Source organism: Neoarius graeffei, chromosome 26 (assembly GCF_027579695.1).
Source record: "Neoarius graeffei isolate fNeoGra1 chromosome 26, fNeoGra1.pri, whole genome shotgun sequence".
In the NCBI taxonomy this organism is placed as follows: domain Eukaryota; kingdom Metazoa; phylum Chordata; class Actinopteri; order Siluriformes; family Ariidae; genus Neoarius; species Neoarius graeffei.
Window position 1 is genome coordinate 23,927,660 of NC_083594.1, and position 20,150 is coordinate 23,947,809.

The window sequence follows — 20,150 nt, forward strand, 5'->3', positions numbered from 1 at the left end:
CGGAGCCCAACACTCATCTCATCTCATCTCATTATCTCTAGCCGCTTTATCCTTCTACAGGGTCGCAGGCAAGCTGGAGCCTATCCCAGCTGACTACGGGCGAAAGGCAGGGTACACCCTGGACAAGTCGCCAGGTCATCACAGGGCTGACACATAGACACAGACAACCATTCACACTCACATTCACACCTACGGTCAATTTAGAGTCACCAGTTAACCTAACCTGCATGTCTTTGGACTGTGGGGGAAACCGGAGCACCCGGAGGAAACCCACGCAGACACGGGGAGAACATGCAAACTCTGCACAGAAAGGCCCTCGCCGGCCCCAGGGCTCGAACCCGGGACCTTCTTGCTGTGAGGCGACAGCGCTAACCACTACACCACCGTGCCGCCCCCAACACTCATCTCCATACTTAAAGCTTTATATAATGACACTAAAGCCTGTATAAAGAATTTAGGACATTATCTCAATACATATGTAGGATGCCGCCAAAGAGTTCTTGAAAGTCCTACTATCTTTAACATCTATTTGGACTTTGTGATGCGTTGCACCAAACATGAAATATCTTGAGTTTTTCCTGATACTGGAAAACAAATAGAATTTGCTATACCAAATGAAGTATTACCTCGTTGCACACGTGGCAATATCTCTGCAACAAATCAGCGACTGGCGATTTTTTTTTTTTGTGTGCGTTTTTTTTCCGCAGAATATCAAGCATGTTTGATACCTGCGATGCAGGAGGTTCTGCCAGGAGTTCGTTAAGTCGTTTACTGTATTTACTCCTTACTGCTTCATAATCTCTTAAGCTACGCATGTCACATCTAATCAATGTGAATCTAATAACAAGATCAATGTGGTCTGGAACAACTTCTTAAGGAAAATGATCTCTGGAGGATTTGTATGGAGGAATGCACCACCATCAAGACAACGGAGAAATGGAGCTGATCCAGAAATTCCAGTGGATGGAAAACCTGAGTGGGCATACAAGATATCCAAGATCGCAGAACTTGTGATCTCTCGGTCGAGACGCAGACATGCTAACCACTAGGCCAGCTAGCAGTTCTTCTTCCAACACCCGCATTAAAGCCTGGCGCACATAGGCGATTTTCCGTCACTCGGTCATGCAACTTTTTGACGCAAGCGAAAAATTGCTTCATGTGCAGATATTTGCAATGGCGATTTTTTGTTGCTTGTGACAGATCGCACGTATCAAACATGCTTGATATTCTGCGACAAAAAAAACACAGACACACACAAAAAAAATCGCCAGTCGCTGACTTGTTGCAGAGATATTGCCACGTGTGCGTGTTTTTGCGATAACGAAGCGATCACCTCCAAAGGCTAAGCCAATCCCCGCCCGCGAAGTAGTCACGTGATTTCCACGTGACATGCATCCCCCTCCCCAAATCGCCCACTGGTCGCAGATAACGCGCACATGCAGCTACCTGAGAGAGGAAACTTGCATCCAAAAATCGCAATACGCTTGTGACAAGAAGTCACCCGTGTGCACCGGGCTTAAACATTAACAAACCTCTTCTTCTCTATAGTTGTAAACTGCTGCGCATGACTTTCGTGTTCTTGTTTTTATCTTACTGGGGGAATGTCTTACTTTCAGACCACGCTCTTTGCTGCTCCTAGTAGGTGAAGTGGGCATTCATTAAAGACATAGCATACATGCGTTCAGAGATGTGTGTGTGTGTTCAGCAGAAAAATAAATATATGTTGGTGACACCAACGAACACATCTACGCCGTGTTGTGCGAAGCCGCGTCCGTGGAAGTATATTTGCACCTTAAAGGATAAATGTGATCAGTCAGAAGAGCTTTTTATTGATTTGCAGTAGGCCTTCCCTCAAAAGGGATCTGCAAACCCAAACCTTGTCAGCAGATCACTGCCTTTTTTTTTTTGTATTTTGTCATCAGGCTCCACAATGCTACATCCAGCCACATCAGCAAAATCATTGTTGGGAGTTTCTATGATGTTGACTCACACACTGTAATGATGAAGGTCTGCTAAAATGCAGCTGAGCTCTTAGTGAAATGAATCGCATATGATGTGCTGAAGTTGCAAGTGGACATGTACCATAAAAGAGAAACACATGACCTGTATTCCTGTTGTTACATCCCACCCCCTTACCACCCACTGGACAATGTAACAATCATGGGCAGAACAAATATAGACAGATGGAATGCAATAAATTATTTGTTTGCTGGTACAAAAAAGCCAATCAGATAATAAGCAGTAGTGACAGTGAGTATGTTGGCATGTACAAAATAATCTGAGAAAAAAATATTCGGGAAAAAAAACTTTATATAAACACTTATACCTATATGAGACTACTGCGTGCTTCTAACTTTTTTAATTTTCTAACCAACAGGCACATTGGAGAGGACAACATCTGCGACCCTTTGAATGATGAGGATTCACGCCTAGTAGCCTTACGACTTGAGAATAATTTGCTTGACCCCCGGAAAATTCCTCCAACTGCCTTCTCATGTGTTAGGTCTTATTCGAGTGTTGTTTTGAGGCCTCAAAGATTCAAATAATATTTTAATGAAGTCTTAAGCATGTTAATCTTAATACAATGCCTTATGCCCAAACAAAGCTGAGAGAGGCAATGAAATGTAAATTTCTCCAAACTCTCCTTCCTGTTCCTAGTGTTGTGCATGAAGGTCACTGTTTAATACTGTATGTTGATCGTTTTATAAGACCAGGGCCTTTATTCATTAGCTATGAGAAATAAGGCATGGTTTCTTGCTGGTATGTGGAGCATGTCAGCAGATGCCTGTGGTTATGGGGACGTATTTAGACTTTTAGCCTTTCAATGAATGCTAAATGGAAACATTTTACTTTCCGATTATTCAGTCAGAGAAAATGGCAGTTCTGAAGATCCAAACCTATGTAAGGATATTATTCTGTTCACACTAGTATTTCATTAGTTCAACATTTCTCATACATTTCCAGAAAACAAAGAAAAATGTATAGTTTTACCATCAACATGCCATGGATGTGTTGTACAAGTTCATTTGTATAGCTACACTATCATGAAGAACGAACTGAAAGATGATTACTACTGAGCAAAAAAAAGATATACTAGTATCCTAATATATTTTCACAGTATTCATAAGAGCTCTGAGGCATAGCATAAGTACATTCTTTCAGTTTCTGTGCATATAAACCACTCTCTCCCCTTCAAGTTCACATTTACCCCTTTGTCTGGATGTATTTAATAATGTATTTAATAAAATAAAGCCTGATTTTAACTGCTACATCACATGCATTCATGTTTTCAGGATGACTGTGCATCCAGATGTTTGGCTCTATATGGGAAACATTAGATGTGATGTATTTTTTTTTCCTAATCAACAACTGTAACTATGGAAAAGGATTGGAATTTGGACACATTTCAAATGATTCATGTGTGTTCCCCCATTTATTTATTTTACATTTGCTAGAACATAAGAGTAATACAGCTACACTGGAAATTAAATCATTTACATTTTTTAAAAACTGCTCATCATTTTAGATGTAAAATAACACTATCAGATAAAAATGTGTCTGAAGAAATTTCCTAATTTTTTTTCTGGAAATGTTAACCATGCATACAATATTCATGTATAACTGATGCTCAAAAGAATGATGAAAACTGGTTAAGACTTGTGGTAAACCTGTGGCATTTTTACAGCATTCTCATAGGCAAAACCAAGAACAAGCTCATAACTCACAGAATATGCTTAGTTTAAAAAAAATAAAAATCAACAAATGAGTGATATCTCTAACTGGCAAGTCAACTGACATAACACAGGCTATGTATGAGACGGCCTAAGAGTGATGACCCCTGCTAAGATGGCAAATGAAATATCTAATCAATATAATACAAGTTACACATCAATACAAGGTGTATATTAAATGGTCAGCAAAAAGGCTAGAACATGAAAGATGTACAGGGATTTTCTGTTAGGTTTAATATATGTTTAAACTATAAAATATCAAACAGCAAGAAGTTAATTGCAGAAAGATAGTTCACAAGGAGCAGTTGGAATATCTGAAGAGAGACTTTCACAACACACATGCTAAGAAATGTTTCAAAGTTCCAAAAAACCCAATTTCATGGGCATTTTTTTTTAAATTCAATGGTCTACAACAACAGTCAAACAAAAGACTGTGTGGATGACCACCAAAATCTGGAATGAGCTTTTTGGAGACTTCAAAGGAGAGTTCAAACAGGATACAGTCCAAGCATACAGCTGAACAGTTCAGGGTTAACCGTCTTGTTCTAGAGCCCAACAGTGGTTCTCTGGTTATTCTGTAATTTGATTACAAGTTCAGAAGCTTTGAGTCACAACTTCCCATAGCTATATTATTCAAATCATGTGTGTGATGAGTTGTGGTGATGCTGGCAACACAAGTCACCCTTTTCCATTGGTATTTGGTAAAACTGAAAGGTCCTCAAAAGAATCCGGTAAAAGCATTTCAACAGCAAAAAGGTTCCTGTGCAGAACCTGATGAACCCATCTAGAGAAGTTAAGCAGACTAAACTGCAAGACAAGGGAAACAAAACTCTCGCTTTCAGAAGGGGCTTTGACATTTAAGTGCAAGCTTGAATTGTTTGCAAGACACATGGATCGTGGTTAACTTGATGAGTTTCCCATGTTGAAACAGTACAAAGAAAGGACATGAAGATATAAAAAGATGATGAAGAAAGGGATGCTAATTATAAAACAATCATCTCCATGACCATTTCAGGGATTTAATCAGAAAAAGATCCTATGCCACCTCATAGGACAAGGGATCGAACATTCAAGGTCTGTATCTTCTCTTTTTGTTTCCACACATGCATTGGCACTATTGTCAGGAATATGGTGACACATGACTCATCTGACCAGATCACTTTTTCCATATCTCTGTAGACCAAAGTCTATGTTTTTTTTATTGCACCACTGAACTCTCAAATCTTTGTAATTATAGGTTGATGGCAACTCTACCATAATATCCCTCTCCATGTAGTTGCTGATGAAAATGTTCTTTGACAGGCAGTTCACATCTTGTGTCAATATTCTTACCTCAAGAAGTTGTGCTTGTATATGTCATTATATACTGTACCAATGCACAAGCATCATGCTCATTAAATGTGTGCTTTTGACCCCAATTTCCAACCCTGTTTACTGTCTTTCCCAAAGATGTAAATGCAGAGGTCACTTTAGCCAAAGTTCTTAGTGAAACACACTAAGTCGAGCTGTCTGTAACTGATGCTCCTGCCACCAGTATCTCAATAAATAAACCTTATTTTAAACACACTTAGATCTTTTCCTCTCTCCATATTGATAGAAAATTTTATATTGTGGCATTTTAAACATGCAATAGAACCTGGTAGGATAGTAGCTTTCAAGCTTTCCTTTAATTTTTCATCTGGCTGTAGTTTGCTCTGTACATAACCCTGACCAAGGATAAAGTAGTTACTGAGCATGAATGAATGAAATATGTTAGCTGATAGTTGAATACCGAACTGCTTTCTTCTAAAGGGCCGCATGAGCAGATGTGCACACAAAGTTTGTGTTAAAAATGTAATAAAAATATGTAAAAATTCAGAATGTAGTGGGTAAAAAGTAGAGCTTTTTTTATGCCTCCGCCACTGTAAGGTACAGGAGGCATTATGTTTTCGGGTTGTCCGTCCGTGTGTCCATCCTGAAACCTTGTGAATGCGATATCTCAAAGGCTAATGAAAGGAATTTCACCAAGCTTTCACCATTTGTGCACTTTGGGACAAACATGAACGGATTAGATTTTGAGATCAAAAGGTCTAAGGTCAAGGTCAATGTGAGGTCAAATGTCTGTCCGAAAACCTTGTGAACACAATATCTCCAAGGCAGATGAAAGGAATTTCACCAAACATTCACCATTTGTGCATTTGGGGACAAAGATAAACTGATTAGATTTGGAGATCAAAAGGTCTAGGGTCAAGGTCACTGTGAGGTCAAATGTCTGTCCGAAAACCTTGTGAACACAATATCTCCAAGGCAAATCAAAGGAATTTCACCAAACTTTCACCCTTTGTGCATTTGGGGACAAAGATAAACTGATTAGATTTTCAGATCAAAAGGTCTAAGGTCAAGGCCACTGTGAGGTCAAATGTCTGTCCGAAAACCTTGTGAACACAATATCTCCAAGGCTAATACAAGTAATTTCACCAGGTCAAGATTACTGTGAGGTCAAATGTCCATCCCCAAATCACAACTTAATAAGGCATGTAGTCTACCGGGCGGAGGCATCCCCATCGACGCCGTTGGCGTCGAGTTCTATCTAGTTCCTCTTTTTTTTGAGGAATGCACAGATCTGTACACTGGGGAAACAAAACCGCTTCACAAGCTCATGGCTCAACAGAGGAGAGCCAGTCCCTCAGGCCAGGACTGTGCAGTCTATCTTCATCTCAATAACAAAGGACACTCGTTTCAGGACTGCAATGTACACATTTTAGCCAGAGAAGACCAGTGGTTTGAAAGATGAGTAAAAGAAGCCATCTTCATCAACCTGGAATGACCATCGCTGAACAGAGGAGGTGGTCTGAGACACCACTTATCAGCCACCTACAATGCAGACCTTGGCACACTTCCCAGAAAACTGAATACACATCCATACTAAGGCCCTGTCCACACGGCAACGGATTCAGGTGACTCCGATACAATTGCTTATCGTTTAGGCCTGGCGTCCACACGGCACCAGCGTTTTGGGTGCCCAAAACGCAATCTTTTTGAGAACGGGTTCCAGAGTGGAAAGATCTGGCAAAGTTGCCGTTGCGAAGTCGTCTGGATGAGTAGAACGGATTTGTTTACGATGACGTCACAACCACATGACTGTGAGTGCTTCACGCCGGGTAGAAGTGTAACGAACTCGATGCGAGTTGTCAACAAATCCTATAACTTGGTTCATGAAACGCGCTTACAAAATATTTTCACTGTGAATATTTATTGTGTAATGGTGCAAAGTGAGTGAGAGAGAGAGAGAGAGAGAGAGAGAGAGAAAATAGCCCCTAGGGCAGAGTCAATCCCGCCAGCAAAAATAGGGAAAAAAGGAGCGATCTCACCTCTTCAGATGTTGGTTTAAGTCCTACAATACATTCCTCAAAAAGGGCGCAGAACAACAAATTAATCCATCAACGTGTAGCATTCAATTTATTCCGGACCATTAAAGACGCCGCCTTCCGTGTAGAATCATATGTCATCCTCGCTGCCATATTGGATAGGTCAAAGCGGAGAATAAAGATGCCTCATTCATGTGCTGCGTTTAACTGTACTAACAGGTTTACCGTCCAAACGAGATCACATGTCTACAATACATTCCTCAAAAAGGGCGTAGAACAACAAATTAATCCATCAACGTGTAGCATTCAATTTATTCCGGACCATTAAAAGACGCCGCCTTCCGTGTAGAATCATACATCATCCTCGCCGCCATATTGGATAGGTCAAAGCGGAGAATAAAGATGCCTCATTCATGTGCTGCATTTAACTGTACTAACAGGTTTGCCGTCCAAACGAGATCACATGGGATTACCTTTCACAGGAGAGACTGGAAAAATACTTTTCATTGTATTTAGTCATTATAATGTAATTTTACGAACAGATTTTTCTGACTTTGTGGCTAATATGAAGTCTCGCGCATAATAGTTTATGCGCATGCGTCCTTACTTCTTCTATTGTTCTGTTGTCTCCGAAGGGACCGTCTTACAACGCCCCTAGAGGTGTGGCATGTGTATTGCATCGTTTTCAGCAAGCGTTGCGTTGCCATATGGACCTGATATTTTACTGATCGTTGCCCATTTGGACGCGATATATTTTTAAATAACATCTCGTTGCCGTTGTCGTGTGGATGTAGCTGACAACAATAACTCACATGATGGCAGAGACAGCCAACGACCCACAGATCACCCTAATGACCTGTGGGTTGCTAACACCGTTCACACCCGGCCTCCAGGGACCCTAACAACCTACAGGATGACCGAGAGGGTCAACGACCTGTGTGACCTCAACGACTCTCCTTAGGGTTGCTTTTGGTCCACTAGAGGACAGATACCTGAAACTCCCCACTAGTCAGACAGAACTGAAGAAGCCTTTCGGATGAGAGGTGAAACGTCTTCAAGAATTTCAAGCAATTCCAGTTGCCTTCTTTAGCACCTATGGTTTACGATTACCTGGATGACTGAGAACCTTCACAGACAACTTTTTTCCTTCTGAAATGTAGTAAGAAAACACAAAGTCTTAAGCGAAAGAAATTACGGAGAACATTATACCTGATGTTAAGTGTAAAACATGACACCACCATCATGCAAAACACCCAGGTATGCAAAGTGTCTCAATGTAGCTATGAAAGGATTATCAAACTTTCTAATTCCTGAGTCAGTATCTGATCATTTTATAGTTATAACCTGGACTATGTAGTGTACATGTACTATGAAAAGGTTGCGGTACCTGTTATTACAATACCAATGTTTATTCTTCAAGACATTCTACAATGTCTGATTTAGTTTTATTTGTAGAGTTATTAAGCAAAATAAATGCTTAGTCTGCAGAAAATATGCTATGTGCTATATAATCATAATAATACTTAGCTTTCCTAACACCGTTTTGCTCACATTATTACCAGGAATTTGCTATACAAATTGATTCACAAGTCTTGAAATATATATATTTTTAAAAATTAAACAAAAATGGATTTTTGTATTGCAATAAACTATAATTGTGTTGTGGAGGCAAAAGGAAGCACCAGGTCTATAGTTTACCAGGTATATAGTGATTGTACGTTACAAAATTTGGAACTGTAACATATTGTTAAGAATTGATTACATACTGCCTGGCCCCAAAAAAGTTGCACATATTAAATTTTTTTTGGACAAAGCCTTTAGCTTTGATTGTGGAATGCATTTGCTGTAGCACTGTTTCAACGACCTTATGCAATGTCACAACATTTATTTCCATCTGGAGTCACATTAATTTTTCGCAGAGATTTTGTGTTGACGGCAGGAGAGTCGAACCACTCCATAAAGTCTTGTCCAGCACATCCCAAAGATTTTCAATGGGGTTAAAGTGCATATCCTGGACCAATTTCGTTTTTTTTTATATGAAAGTATGTCCCTTTACACACTCATCCAGAAGGGTAATTTTGCACAAGGCCTTCTGTCTACAGCAGAAAAAAATAAAATAACAAAACGCGCCTGGAAAAATCCCAAGGGAGTCTGGAGCCAGATTCGTGACGTCACCTGCGGAACCGCCAGCGGGCTGAGAGAGCTTGCACAGTTTCAGTGCACAGCCTGTGTAGACCAAGTTTAGCAGCTAGCGATTTTGCATTGAAATATGGAATTGTCACCTGAGCGCAATATTACTTCACCTTTGGATGAAGAATATAATGAGATGTCAGAATTATTTCTTACCCTGGCAACAGTCAACTTGTGAATTGCTGATTTTTTTGGCCTTTTTCTCGGCTCTGCTTGGTCCTCGGCTTCGAGGGCCTTAGTGCATGCGGCACTTCGCCTTCTGTCAGGGGAGACAAACACGGCTGGCTCCTTTGGTGACACTGACACAGATGGAGACGGTGTTGCTTTGGGCATTCTGACAGATGGAACTGCGTCTTTTTCAGATCAAGTTGCCTCGCAAAGCCCATTTCCCACTGTAAATAGTTCTCAAAGTCGTCAGGCCTTGTGAAGTGAGCACCGCAAATGTCTGTAGCATGTAGCCAATTTTTCGGGGTGCCTCGCACGAAGCGCTCCCATTTCTCTCTCATTGTCCAGTCTTTTGGAAAACGATAAGTACTAATCCCAAATGCCAAGTTTTTTCAGAGGCAGACCAATTCGCCTCAAATGGCTTGATTTCAACTGAATTTTTCTGGTATTGCACAAGGTAAAAAAATTGCACAAAATGCAAAATGTGACAGATATTTGACCAAAGTTTAATATAAAATCGGAGAATTACATTGATCTTGCCGCTGAATTTACCCGTGATATGCACTTTAAGGTCAGGACTCTGTGGTAGCCAATTCATGAGCAAAAATTATTCCTCATGCTCCCTGCACCACTCTTTCACTATTTGAGCCCTAACTTTATGCCCATGCCATCAGGGAAGAAAAATCCATTGATGTGATAACCTGCTCATTCAGTATATTCAGGTCTTCGGCTGACAAATTTTTTTTGCCCCATAACGTTGCTGAGCCTCGACCTGACTAACTGAAGCAACCGCAGATCACCACACTGCCTCCAGACGATTGTACTGTGGCCACAATGTTTGATGGGTGCATTGCTTCATGCTCTTCCCTTCTTACTGGAACATGCCCATCACTGGAATGGAGTAAATCTGGACTCATCAGACCACATAACCTTTTTCCATTGCTCCAGAGTCCAATCTTTATGCTCCCTAGCAAATTGAAACCTTTTCTTCCAATTAGTTTCACTAACAAGTGGATTTCTCATGCCACACAGCTCTTTAGTCCTAACCCTGTGAGTTCTCATCACATTGTGTATGGAAATACTCTTAATTTCACTGTTAAACACTCTTAAAGTGGTGAGTTCTACTGTCGATTTTTTATGATTTAAGTGATCACTGATCATGGCCAGTCAAGAATTTATTCTGACCACATTTCTTTCACAAAGTTGATGATTAACCACAATACTTCCAGGTTTTAATAATGCGTTGAACACTTCTCAACTCAATTCCAGTCATTTCAGCAATCTCAATAGTTGATTTCTTTGCTGGACACAGGAAATTAATTTGACCCTTCTGAAACACAGTAACCTCTTTTCCATGACCACGGGATACATCTTCCAACATGGTTGTTAAAGAAATGAGATGCTACTCACTGCATCAGTTAGAGTTAAAAGAATTGCTGCCAGCTGAAACACATTAATCACTGCAGTAATTTTCCAGTCAAAGGTTCTTAAATATCAGCTCATTTAAATGGTGACTTTTTGTTGTTAAGTGGTGTAGTTTAGATGTTACAAAGTTGTTTTCCTCAGCTTTACTTCAGAGGAAAGGCTGTTCAAACACTCTGATTATACTATCTAGCTGTTATTGTGTTGTTTTACAGAGCATTCAAAACAGATGGGTTTACTTAAAAGAAGAATAAAATATTCAAGACTACACCCTGCAGTTTGTGCTCTAATTAACATTACGCACATGTTTAACTTTCTATACACCAATGCGCAGTGGATTATCCCACTCTTATATCAACCTAAACGTTTACGGAATAATAATGTTAGGGAATGGAAATATAGCATACATAACAGGTTCTTTTGGCCCATTAGCCTACTGTCCAATATAGGGGAGAGCGGGGTAAGATGAGCCAGGGGGTAAGATGAGCCACCCCCTGTTTCTAAGAAACAGTAAACAAATGTGACCATGTGACCACATTCAAAGGGGGCCAGGACCATTTACTTACACTTGTGGAGAGGAGCACCACATGTCAAACTAAGTGAGGGACATATTTATAAAAATGTGTTTTTGTGCTTTCTAAGTCAATTCCATGTTTGTCCACAGTGAAGATGATTTAGAGAAGACAAAAGTAGAATAATATTTAGACACATTAGGGTTAAGTTAGTGGCTTTCTAAGCTATGATATGAATGCTAATAAAAATAATTTTGATTAGCCTAATCCCCTTTATTAGCATTTTTCTACAAAATGGTGGCCATGGGGTAAGATGAGCCATTAGATGTGGGGCAAGTTGAGCCACTGGCTCAACTTACCCCATTGGTGGCTGAGCTTACCCAATATGGATGACACTTAAGTTTTCACATTTACTGGTCATATATGACAACATATATATATGACATCAGATGAGGAAGACCAGTTGTTCGATGTGGGGGATTAGGTTGTGGCAAAATACATGGGGAAGAAGAAAGTGCATTTCTTCATTGGCCAGATAATCAAATTGGATGTCTTCGAAATAGAGGCAAGATTTCTCAAAAGAAGCCGGTCATGCCATGGCTCTGCAAGAAAGCCAACCTTTGTCTTCAAAGAGAAAGATGAGGCTGTCCTGTCAAGACAGGATATTGTGAAAAAATTGCCCCGCCCCTTTACTGTTGGGGGGACAGCACGGAGGGAGAGGCAAATGGTGTTCCCTTGCCATTTGAACGCTTGGAACATTGAATAATGATGAAATGATTGAATGATTGCTGCATGTTTTAGCAATGTTTTAACCTACTGAAAGAAATAAGATTTTTTTGGCACTGTTCTACTGTTTTAGTAATTTCTGTGATATAGTATATCTCTCATTCCCTCTCTAACCATCCCTCTTTCTATCTATCTACGCATATCTCTCTCTCTATCCATCTATCTATCCCTCCCTATCTATCCCTCGTTCTATCACCTCTCTCTTCATCTCCCTTTCTCTATGCAACGGCCCTATCCCCCACTTGATTGACTTGACTTGATTCATTGATTGCATTTCTAATAATAAAAGTTGTTTACTTTGTTAACCTAACATGTTTTGTGTTGGCTCAATTTACCCCACACAGTGGCTCATCTTACCCCGTGCATGGGGTAAGTTGAGACACTTGACATTTTTTTTTCAAGAGGTAATATCACTCTAACCATAAGAGCTTATCAATTATGTTTTGCTCAGATAGTAACAGTACACTTTGAAATTTGGTATGGTGTGTAGACTGGAAGCAAAAATGGCTTTAACATGTAGTTATGATGAAAAATGTAAAAAGTGGCTCATCTTACCCCACTCTCCCCTACATGATGTTGGGGGGTATATTTTTTTTATATTTTAAAATTGTGGCATGTTGTTTAAAAATTGATTATTGAAAGCAGCTCTTTGTCAGGAACCTCAGCAGTAACAGCAGAGTGTTCTGGAATAGGCACAAGCACTGACCTTGGGGAGCCAAACATAGAGCTGGGTGCCACACATTTCATTCAATGACACTTTCCCTATATTTTACTTATTTTGACTGAGAAATGTTTTATTGACAATTTTGATAACCCTTCACTTTTAATCCAGGTCTGTAGTGTGAAATGTTCTCGGCTGTGTTTTTGTTTAAAAATGTTTTCCAAATTGTAGCTGTGTTTAATTCATATCCAGAAAAATATATACTCCAATATAATATACTCAGCATAAACATTTTAAATAGATTCTATATTTTTGGTCCATCCATGACATATTACTAAAGTAGCCTATTTACTGTTGTTGATGTGGGTCACTTGCTGTTAGCCAATTCACTTTCTCGTACCAGGAGAGCTGAAAGGAACGAGTATTATTCCCTACCTTTTTCACCAAGTCAATTTGAGGCGTTGGTCTACCCTGCTCTTTAATTTTAATTTTTTCCTCGAAAGGAAGACTGGCAAATGGCTTCGCCAAAATTAAATTAGCAATGCTTGGCATCCGTGCGCAGCTTTCTTGCTAGCTGACTAGCCCCCTCAAGTTCAGTCACTCAAATAAACGAAATTTCTGGAACTAAGATAGCAAACTTGACAACACTATATTTACACTGAAAATATATACAAACTAAAAAAGCTGGTAGAAACCGTATGTAATGAATGAAATCAAAATGTAAGCTGAGCTCTTACAATACACCACAGCACTTGCGAATCCGCATGGGACTGAACTGAAATTCACCGCTGCCTGTCTATATTTGAAACGAGCTGTCAATCAAAGAAAATATCCGGCCGCTTTCACCAATCACCAGTCTCCTCGCGGAAACTGCCATGTCCCTCCCACTGTGAGGCTTGGAGTCTGTAGGCAGGCATTTTCGCAGTATTTGTCCAATAACCGTCTTGCATTTTGAGATTGAAAAGCGCATAGCTCCCAAATGCCATTGAAGTCCGCTGAGGCTGGGAGTCCGTGAGACTCTGTGGGCGGGCGTTTTCGCAGTATTTGTCCAATAATCGTCTTGCATTTTGATATTGAAAGCGCATAGCTCCCAAATGCCATTGAAGTCCACGGAGGTTGGGCTGCATCACGCTGTGACGAGGGGGAAAAACTCACGCACACATTAGGCGAACTGGGGAAAGTTATAACGGAATGATTTCGCACTGTAGTGGGTTGAGCACATACATTTCTATGATTCTGGATCTGAAATAGCAATGTTATAAGGTCGGCTATAACATAAGCCTAGCGCAATTCATCCTACACGATGTTCGTCATTTTTAGAGAAGGCTGAGCCTCCCTCGTTGTCTTAGAGCAATCGCCCGTGGTATTTATTTGCAAGTTACAAAAAAAAACCTCTTTTTATATACCCCGTACATGTTTATATCACAACACTGTTGAATTCTTAAATCAGATTGGTCAGATGATGTTAATTAATTTTCTATTTCAGCAGTTCTGACCTTTCAGAAAAAAATCTTATAATTGTAATGGCTGATCTATTGTACAATGGAATGGACACAACACATCCATTTGTTTCTACCACAAAACAAAATTTTGTGTTATAATAATAAGCAAGTAATTAAAGCACAAGTGAGAATGCTGTTTGAGGAAAATGATCCACAACAAGGTGGTCTGATACTGCCTGATGTAAATTGAAGTGGATTACTTTACAACGGCAGCATGTTTTAAGTGTTTGTGGCCGAGCGTCAGCTGAGAAAGGCGAGGAGCCGGATTGAACCAGTAGGTAGCACGTGATGAGGTGTACCTGTATCTAATTACTGACTGACTATTAATCTGTGTCTCTATGTGTCTTGCGGACAGCCAGGAATATGAGAGAGAGAGAGAGAGAGAGAGAAAGAAAAAGAGAGCGCTGTGATACACTGTCGCATGTGTGGATGTTTCGTTATTAGTCACTGAAGTGTGAACAATAAAGAGAACACACCTGTTCTAACAGGGTTCCTACAGATATTTTATGTTGAATTTACTACCTTTTTACTACCTTTTTAATACCTTCACAATTTTTTTTACTACCACAGCGACAATTTGGATTTGGACATTTTCTCACAATTTAACAAGGTAATCTTTGAGTGTGTGTGTTAGTCCAAGTGAATGTGCTACATATAAGTTAGTGACAACTCTACCCAAAGAGTTGGATTGATGAGACAAGATAGAAAGAAAATCTGAACGTACCAGTAGTGTAACTCTTTCCCTTTGGACGCATAATAGAACCTCCCATTGCTAGGGCTACACATGGAGTAATGCATATTTGCATAAAAGAAAATAAACTTCCACATACAAGTTATAATTTTATTGAACTGTGAAACTGTGGCCCATAACCTCTTAATGGGTACACAGATTTGCACTAAACCTTGTGTGTCAACACTTCCCATTAGGTACAAGATCTGATTACATTTTGTCGGCCAACACTTTCAAGATGGCCAACATTTTGTTTGTGGAATAATCTTTTGAACAGGTGAACAGATTTGCACAAAAAATCTTATGTGCTTAGGTACATCAACTCATTACATTTAGATCAGGTCAAATGGCAAACACGAACCCACACACACACACAAAGCGCACACACACATGACAAAGACAAGACACACACCCTAAAGATACAAAACACACATAACCCAAGCCCTATTTTGGCAGTCTCTCAACACACTGCCAAGTTTGCTTAAGATAGTCATTTGCACCAGTCCTGTAGTCGTGAAGGCCCGTGGGCAGAGTCAACACCTTCCTCCCAGAGATCAGTGTTTTAGAGGGTTAATCTTAATCATTTGAACAGTTCAACAGATTTGCTCATCACATTTTGGATGCCTCAAATGGCGCGCACACAACGCACCAGGCGCGCGCGCGCACACAACACAACGCACCAGGCGCGCGCGCGCACACACAACGCACCAGGCGCGCGCGCACACAATGCACCAAGCGTGCGCGCACACAACGCACCAGGCGCGCGCGCGCGTGCACACAACGCATTACATGTGCCTCGATCAACTTTTCAATGAACGCCTCTCGCCGATTGCCATCTACCGCCTTTAGCCAGTCTTTAAAATCAGGTTCCTCCAGCCAGAGGTCTGAAAATTTGCATTTCCCCATTGTTTAATTCTCGTGCAGATGTCGCCAGTCGGGTTAACAGATAGATTCGACTAGAGCCGTATAAACAAAGTCAGTCTCGTACTAAACAATCTCTGGTATAAATTTATACTGGATTCGACCGTTATTGGAATTCAATGCGCATGCGCCACCAACTCCTCACTGCGGTCCTCCTCGATACATAAAAATAAATTCGCCCAAATGTAGTCATTTATGGATATTATGGCATGCAGGTTAATTAAACGAATTAGAAAACACATAGGCCCAGTTGGATGGGGGTCAAAAAAATTTACTACCACGTCAGATTACGTTTACTACCTTTTACTACTTTTTACTGGCCATAATTTAGCCTATTTTAATTAACTACCTTTTACTACCTTTTAAAACCCCGCGGGAACCCTGTCTAAAGCCTGCTCCCAGTTCCTCGGTTTCCCAAAGTCAGAAGGTTGTTACACTGGTGCCGAAACCCAGGACTGAGGAACAAACGGCGCTATGGAGTCAGAACCAGTCAGAGAGCTCCTCCAAACACTTGCCAACGACCTCCAGCGCCAGCACGTTGCGCTGTCAGTAAATCAGGGGCAGTGCTTCTGGGCTCTGCTCGAAGCCCAGGCAGAAGACTGACAGGTGATCCGGAGTTGGATCCAGTCAATGGGTGCTCCAACAGTCGTCCTCGAGGCAAGCGTGCCCGTCCAGCTGGTCAAGATGGGGCCACAGAATGACCCTGAAGCCTTCCTTGAGCTGTTCGAGCGTGGTGCAGAGGCAAGCTCAGGATCAACCTTACAGTGGGTGGCTCACCTATTGCCACTCCTTTCGGGGGAAGTCCAGCTCGTGGCTCAGCAGCTCCTGGCCACTAACATGCTGGAGTACCCCAACCTGAAGCGAGCCATTCTCCAGCGGGTCAGCCGCAGCCCAGAACAACAGCGCCAGCGCTTCCGCTCGCTGTCATATGGCGAAGTGGGCTGACTGTTTGCATTCGTGCAACAGCCCCAGGACACCTGCCAACAGTGGTCGCTGGCAGGCGAGTGCGACGTCGAGTCCATCATCGAGCAAGTGACACTGGAGCAGTTCTTCGCTCAACTGCCGAGCGAGACATCCACGTGGATCCGGTGTCACCCAGCAGCATCGCTGGAGGAGGCAGCCTGGCTGACCGAAGACCACCTGACAGCATTTCAGGGAGCAAGTGCTCCCACAACTTCTCTACTCTCTCACTTTTGAATTCTCCCACTCTCTCTCCTCGCCCCTCCCTTACCTCAGCCCCACGGAAATGGGGGGGGGGATTCCCCCAGAACCCGCTCTCTGAACTTGTGTCTTCCCTCCTTTCTCCTTCTGTGTCTGTGTCACCATTAAACCCCCCCCACAGGTGAACTCACCCAGAACCCGGGAGCGAGCCTGGCCAGGTCTGTCAGCATGGAGGGAAGGCGGGGAATCCACGCTTCTGCAAGGAGGCGGGGCTACTGATTCGCGTCCCTGATGCACCACAAGCTTCCCCTGATCAAGCGGGGGCATACAGGATAGTTGTGAGTATTCAAGGGGGTACACATCAGGCTTTGGTAGATTCTGGTTGTAATCAGACCTCCATGCATCAAAGCCTGATTCAATGCGGGGTACTGGGAAATGCACAATTAGTGAAAGTCAAATGTGTGCACATGGGGAAATTCACAAATATCCGCTAATGCCCGTCACCATTCACTTCTGAGGAGAAATGCATAGTGTGGAGGCGGCGGTTAATCCAAGCCTCACCCACACACTGATCTTGGGAACAGATTGGCTGGGGTTTAAAACATTAATGAAACAATTAGTAGTGGGTGGATCTTGCAGTAGCACGTCACGGGGGAGTCCCGCCGCAATGTTAGCTGGGGAGGCGGTCTCAGGGCCGTCCACGTCAGCTCCGAGTCATGATGACACAGAGAGGGAAGAGAGCTCTCCTCTCTCTCTCCGGGGAATCCCTTAGGGGATTTCCCATTGGAACAGACACATAAACAAGTTTCTCAAACATGGTTTTGACCAAGTGAAAGTAATTGATGGCCAAATCCTCCCACCTAATGTTGCGCTCTCCTTCACATAGTTTTGTATTATTAAAGATAGGCTATATTGAATGACACAGGACACTCAAACTAAAGAGGACACAGTTGTTGGTCCCAAAGAGCTGTAGGGAACTTTTATTCCATGCGGCTCATCATAATTCTACGGCTGGACATTTGGGGCAGGATAAAACACTAAATTATCTCATGGCACGTTTCTACTGGTCGGGGATTCGTGCCTATGTCCACAGGTGGTGTGTGGTTTGTCGCGAATGCCAGCTGGTAAATCCAGTGGCCACACCAAAAGTGCCACTGCGCCCATTACCATTAATTGAGATCCCCTTCAAAAGAATTGGCATGATCTCATTGGGCCATTCAATTGATCTGCACGCGGGTATTGCTTTGTATTAGTCATAGTGGATTATGCAACGGGATATCCAGAAGCAGTGCCTCTCCGCAATATTTCAGCATACAGTATTGTGGAGGCACTTTTCTGCGTTATCTCCCTGAGTCGGGATTCTGAAAGAAATCCTGACTGATCAAGGCACTACTTTTGTCACACACACTGCATGAATTATGCAAATTATTGGGGATTAAATAGATTTGTACTAGTGTTCATCATCTGCAAACGGATGGGCTGGTCAAACAATTACATCAAACACTTAAAAGCATGACTCGCAAGTTCGTTCATGGGGATGCTAAAAAATGGGACAGGTGGCGAGACCCTCTGTTTGCAGTACGTGAGGTCCCATAAGCCTCCACCAGGTTTCCCCCGTCTGAATTGCTGTATGGATGCAAGCCCTATGGCGTCTTAGACACGATTAGAGAAAATTGGAAGGAGGAGCCTTCTCAAAGCAAAAATTAAATTCAATACATTCTTGACCTCAGAGCAAAACTCCACACACCAAGTCCCATAACCCAGAAGAATTTGCTAGAGGCCCAAGAACGTCAATCTCGCCTGTACAACAGAGGGACACAGCTAAGGGAATTTGCACCAGGAGATAAAGTCCTCATTTTATTGCCCACCTCAAGCTCAAAATTGCTTGCCAAGTGGCAAGGGCTCGATGAGGTCATATGGTGAATTGTGGAGTTCGACTATGAGGTCAAACGTCCACATTGGGGCAACACGTCAAATTTACCACCTCAATCTTCCGAAACCATGGAGAGAGGTTCCTGAGGTTTTGGCGATGGTAGTTCCGTAGAGGGCGGAGCTGGGACCAGAGGCAAGTCTAAAAAGTGTGGCCCAATTCACCCCAGTCCCCTGTGGAAACCACCTCTCACTGTCCCAGAGAGCACAGGTTATTAGGTTGCAGGAGGAATTCTGCGATGTGTTCTCACCCCTCACTGGTCACGCTGGCCTCATAAAACACCACATTAAGACTCTGGGTGGTGGTGTGCAGCTGCCCATATTGGCTCCCTGAGCACAAGAAAAATGTAGTTCGGGACGAACTCTAGGCTATGCTTAAGATGGGGGTAATTGAGGAATCACACAATGACTGGAGCAACCGGGTCGGTCCGGTTCTGCGTGGACTATAGAAAAGTCAATGCGGTGTTTAAATCTGACACCTATCCGATGCCTCACATTGACAAGCTGCTTGATCGGTTAGGCGTGCCTGGCTTTTACTCGACACTGGATTTAACAAAGGGATATTGGCAGATCCCCTTCACTCCATTATCCATGCAAAAACAGCCTTTTCCACTCTGTTTGGTTTACACCAATTTGTCACCCTTCCTCTTGGGTTGTTTGGGGACCCTAGCGACATTTCAGCATCTCATAGACCGAATTCTCCATCCCCACAATGTGTATGTGGCGGCTTACTTAGATGACAATCATTTATAGTAATGATTGGGACCGGCGTCTACAACATCTCAGAGTGGTCCGGAGGTCGCTGACGGATGCTGGGCTCACAACAAACCTGAAAAAAATGTGCAATTGGACAGGTGGAAGTACAGTGTCTGGGCTTCCATTTGGGTCATGTGCGTCCCCAAATCGATAAGACTGCAGTGATTGCAGCCTGCCTGAGACCTAAGACCAAAAAGGGGGTTAGGCAGTTCCTGAGGCTGGCTGACTATTATAGGCAGTTCGTGCCTAACTTTTTGGACTCCCGCTAACTGACCTTACTAAAAAGCGGGCGCCAGATCCAGTCCAGTGGACAGAGACGTGCAAACGGGCTTTTGCT

General features: G+C 42.3%; 2 protein-coding genes across 3 annotated transcripts in view; one reads left to right on the forward strand and one right to left on the reverse strand.

The window, feature by feature from the left end:
* ecm2 (extracellular matrix protein 2, female organ and adipocyte specific) overlaps positions 1-3,269 on the forward strand; it is a 34,568-nt gene extending 31,299 nt beyond the window's left edge. The window contains exon 10 of the mRNA XM_060911026.1: positions 2,378-3,269. Within this exon, the coding sequence (XP_060767009.1) occupies positions 2,378-2,546 (169 nt within the window). The 3' untranslated portion in view covers positions 2,547-3,269. The remainder of the gene's footprint in view (positions 1-2,377) is intronic.
* cenpp (centromere protein P) overlaps positions 1-20,150 on the reverse strand; it is a 186,795-nt gene that overhangs the window by 53,551 nt on the left and 113,094 nt on the right. The window lies entirely within an intron of this gene.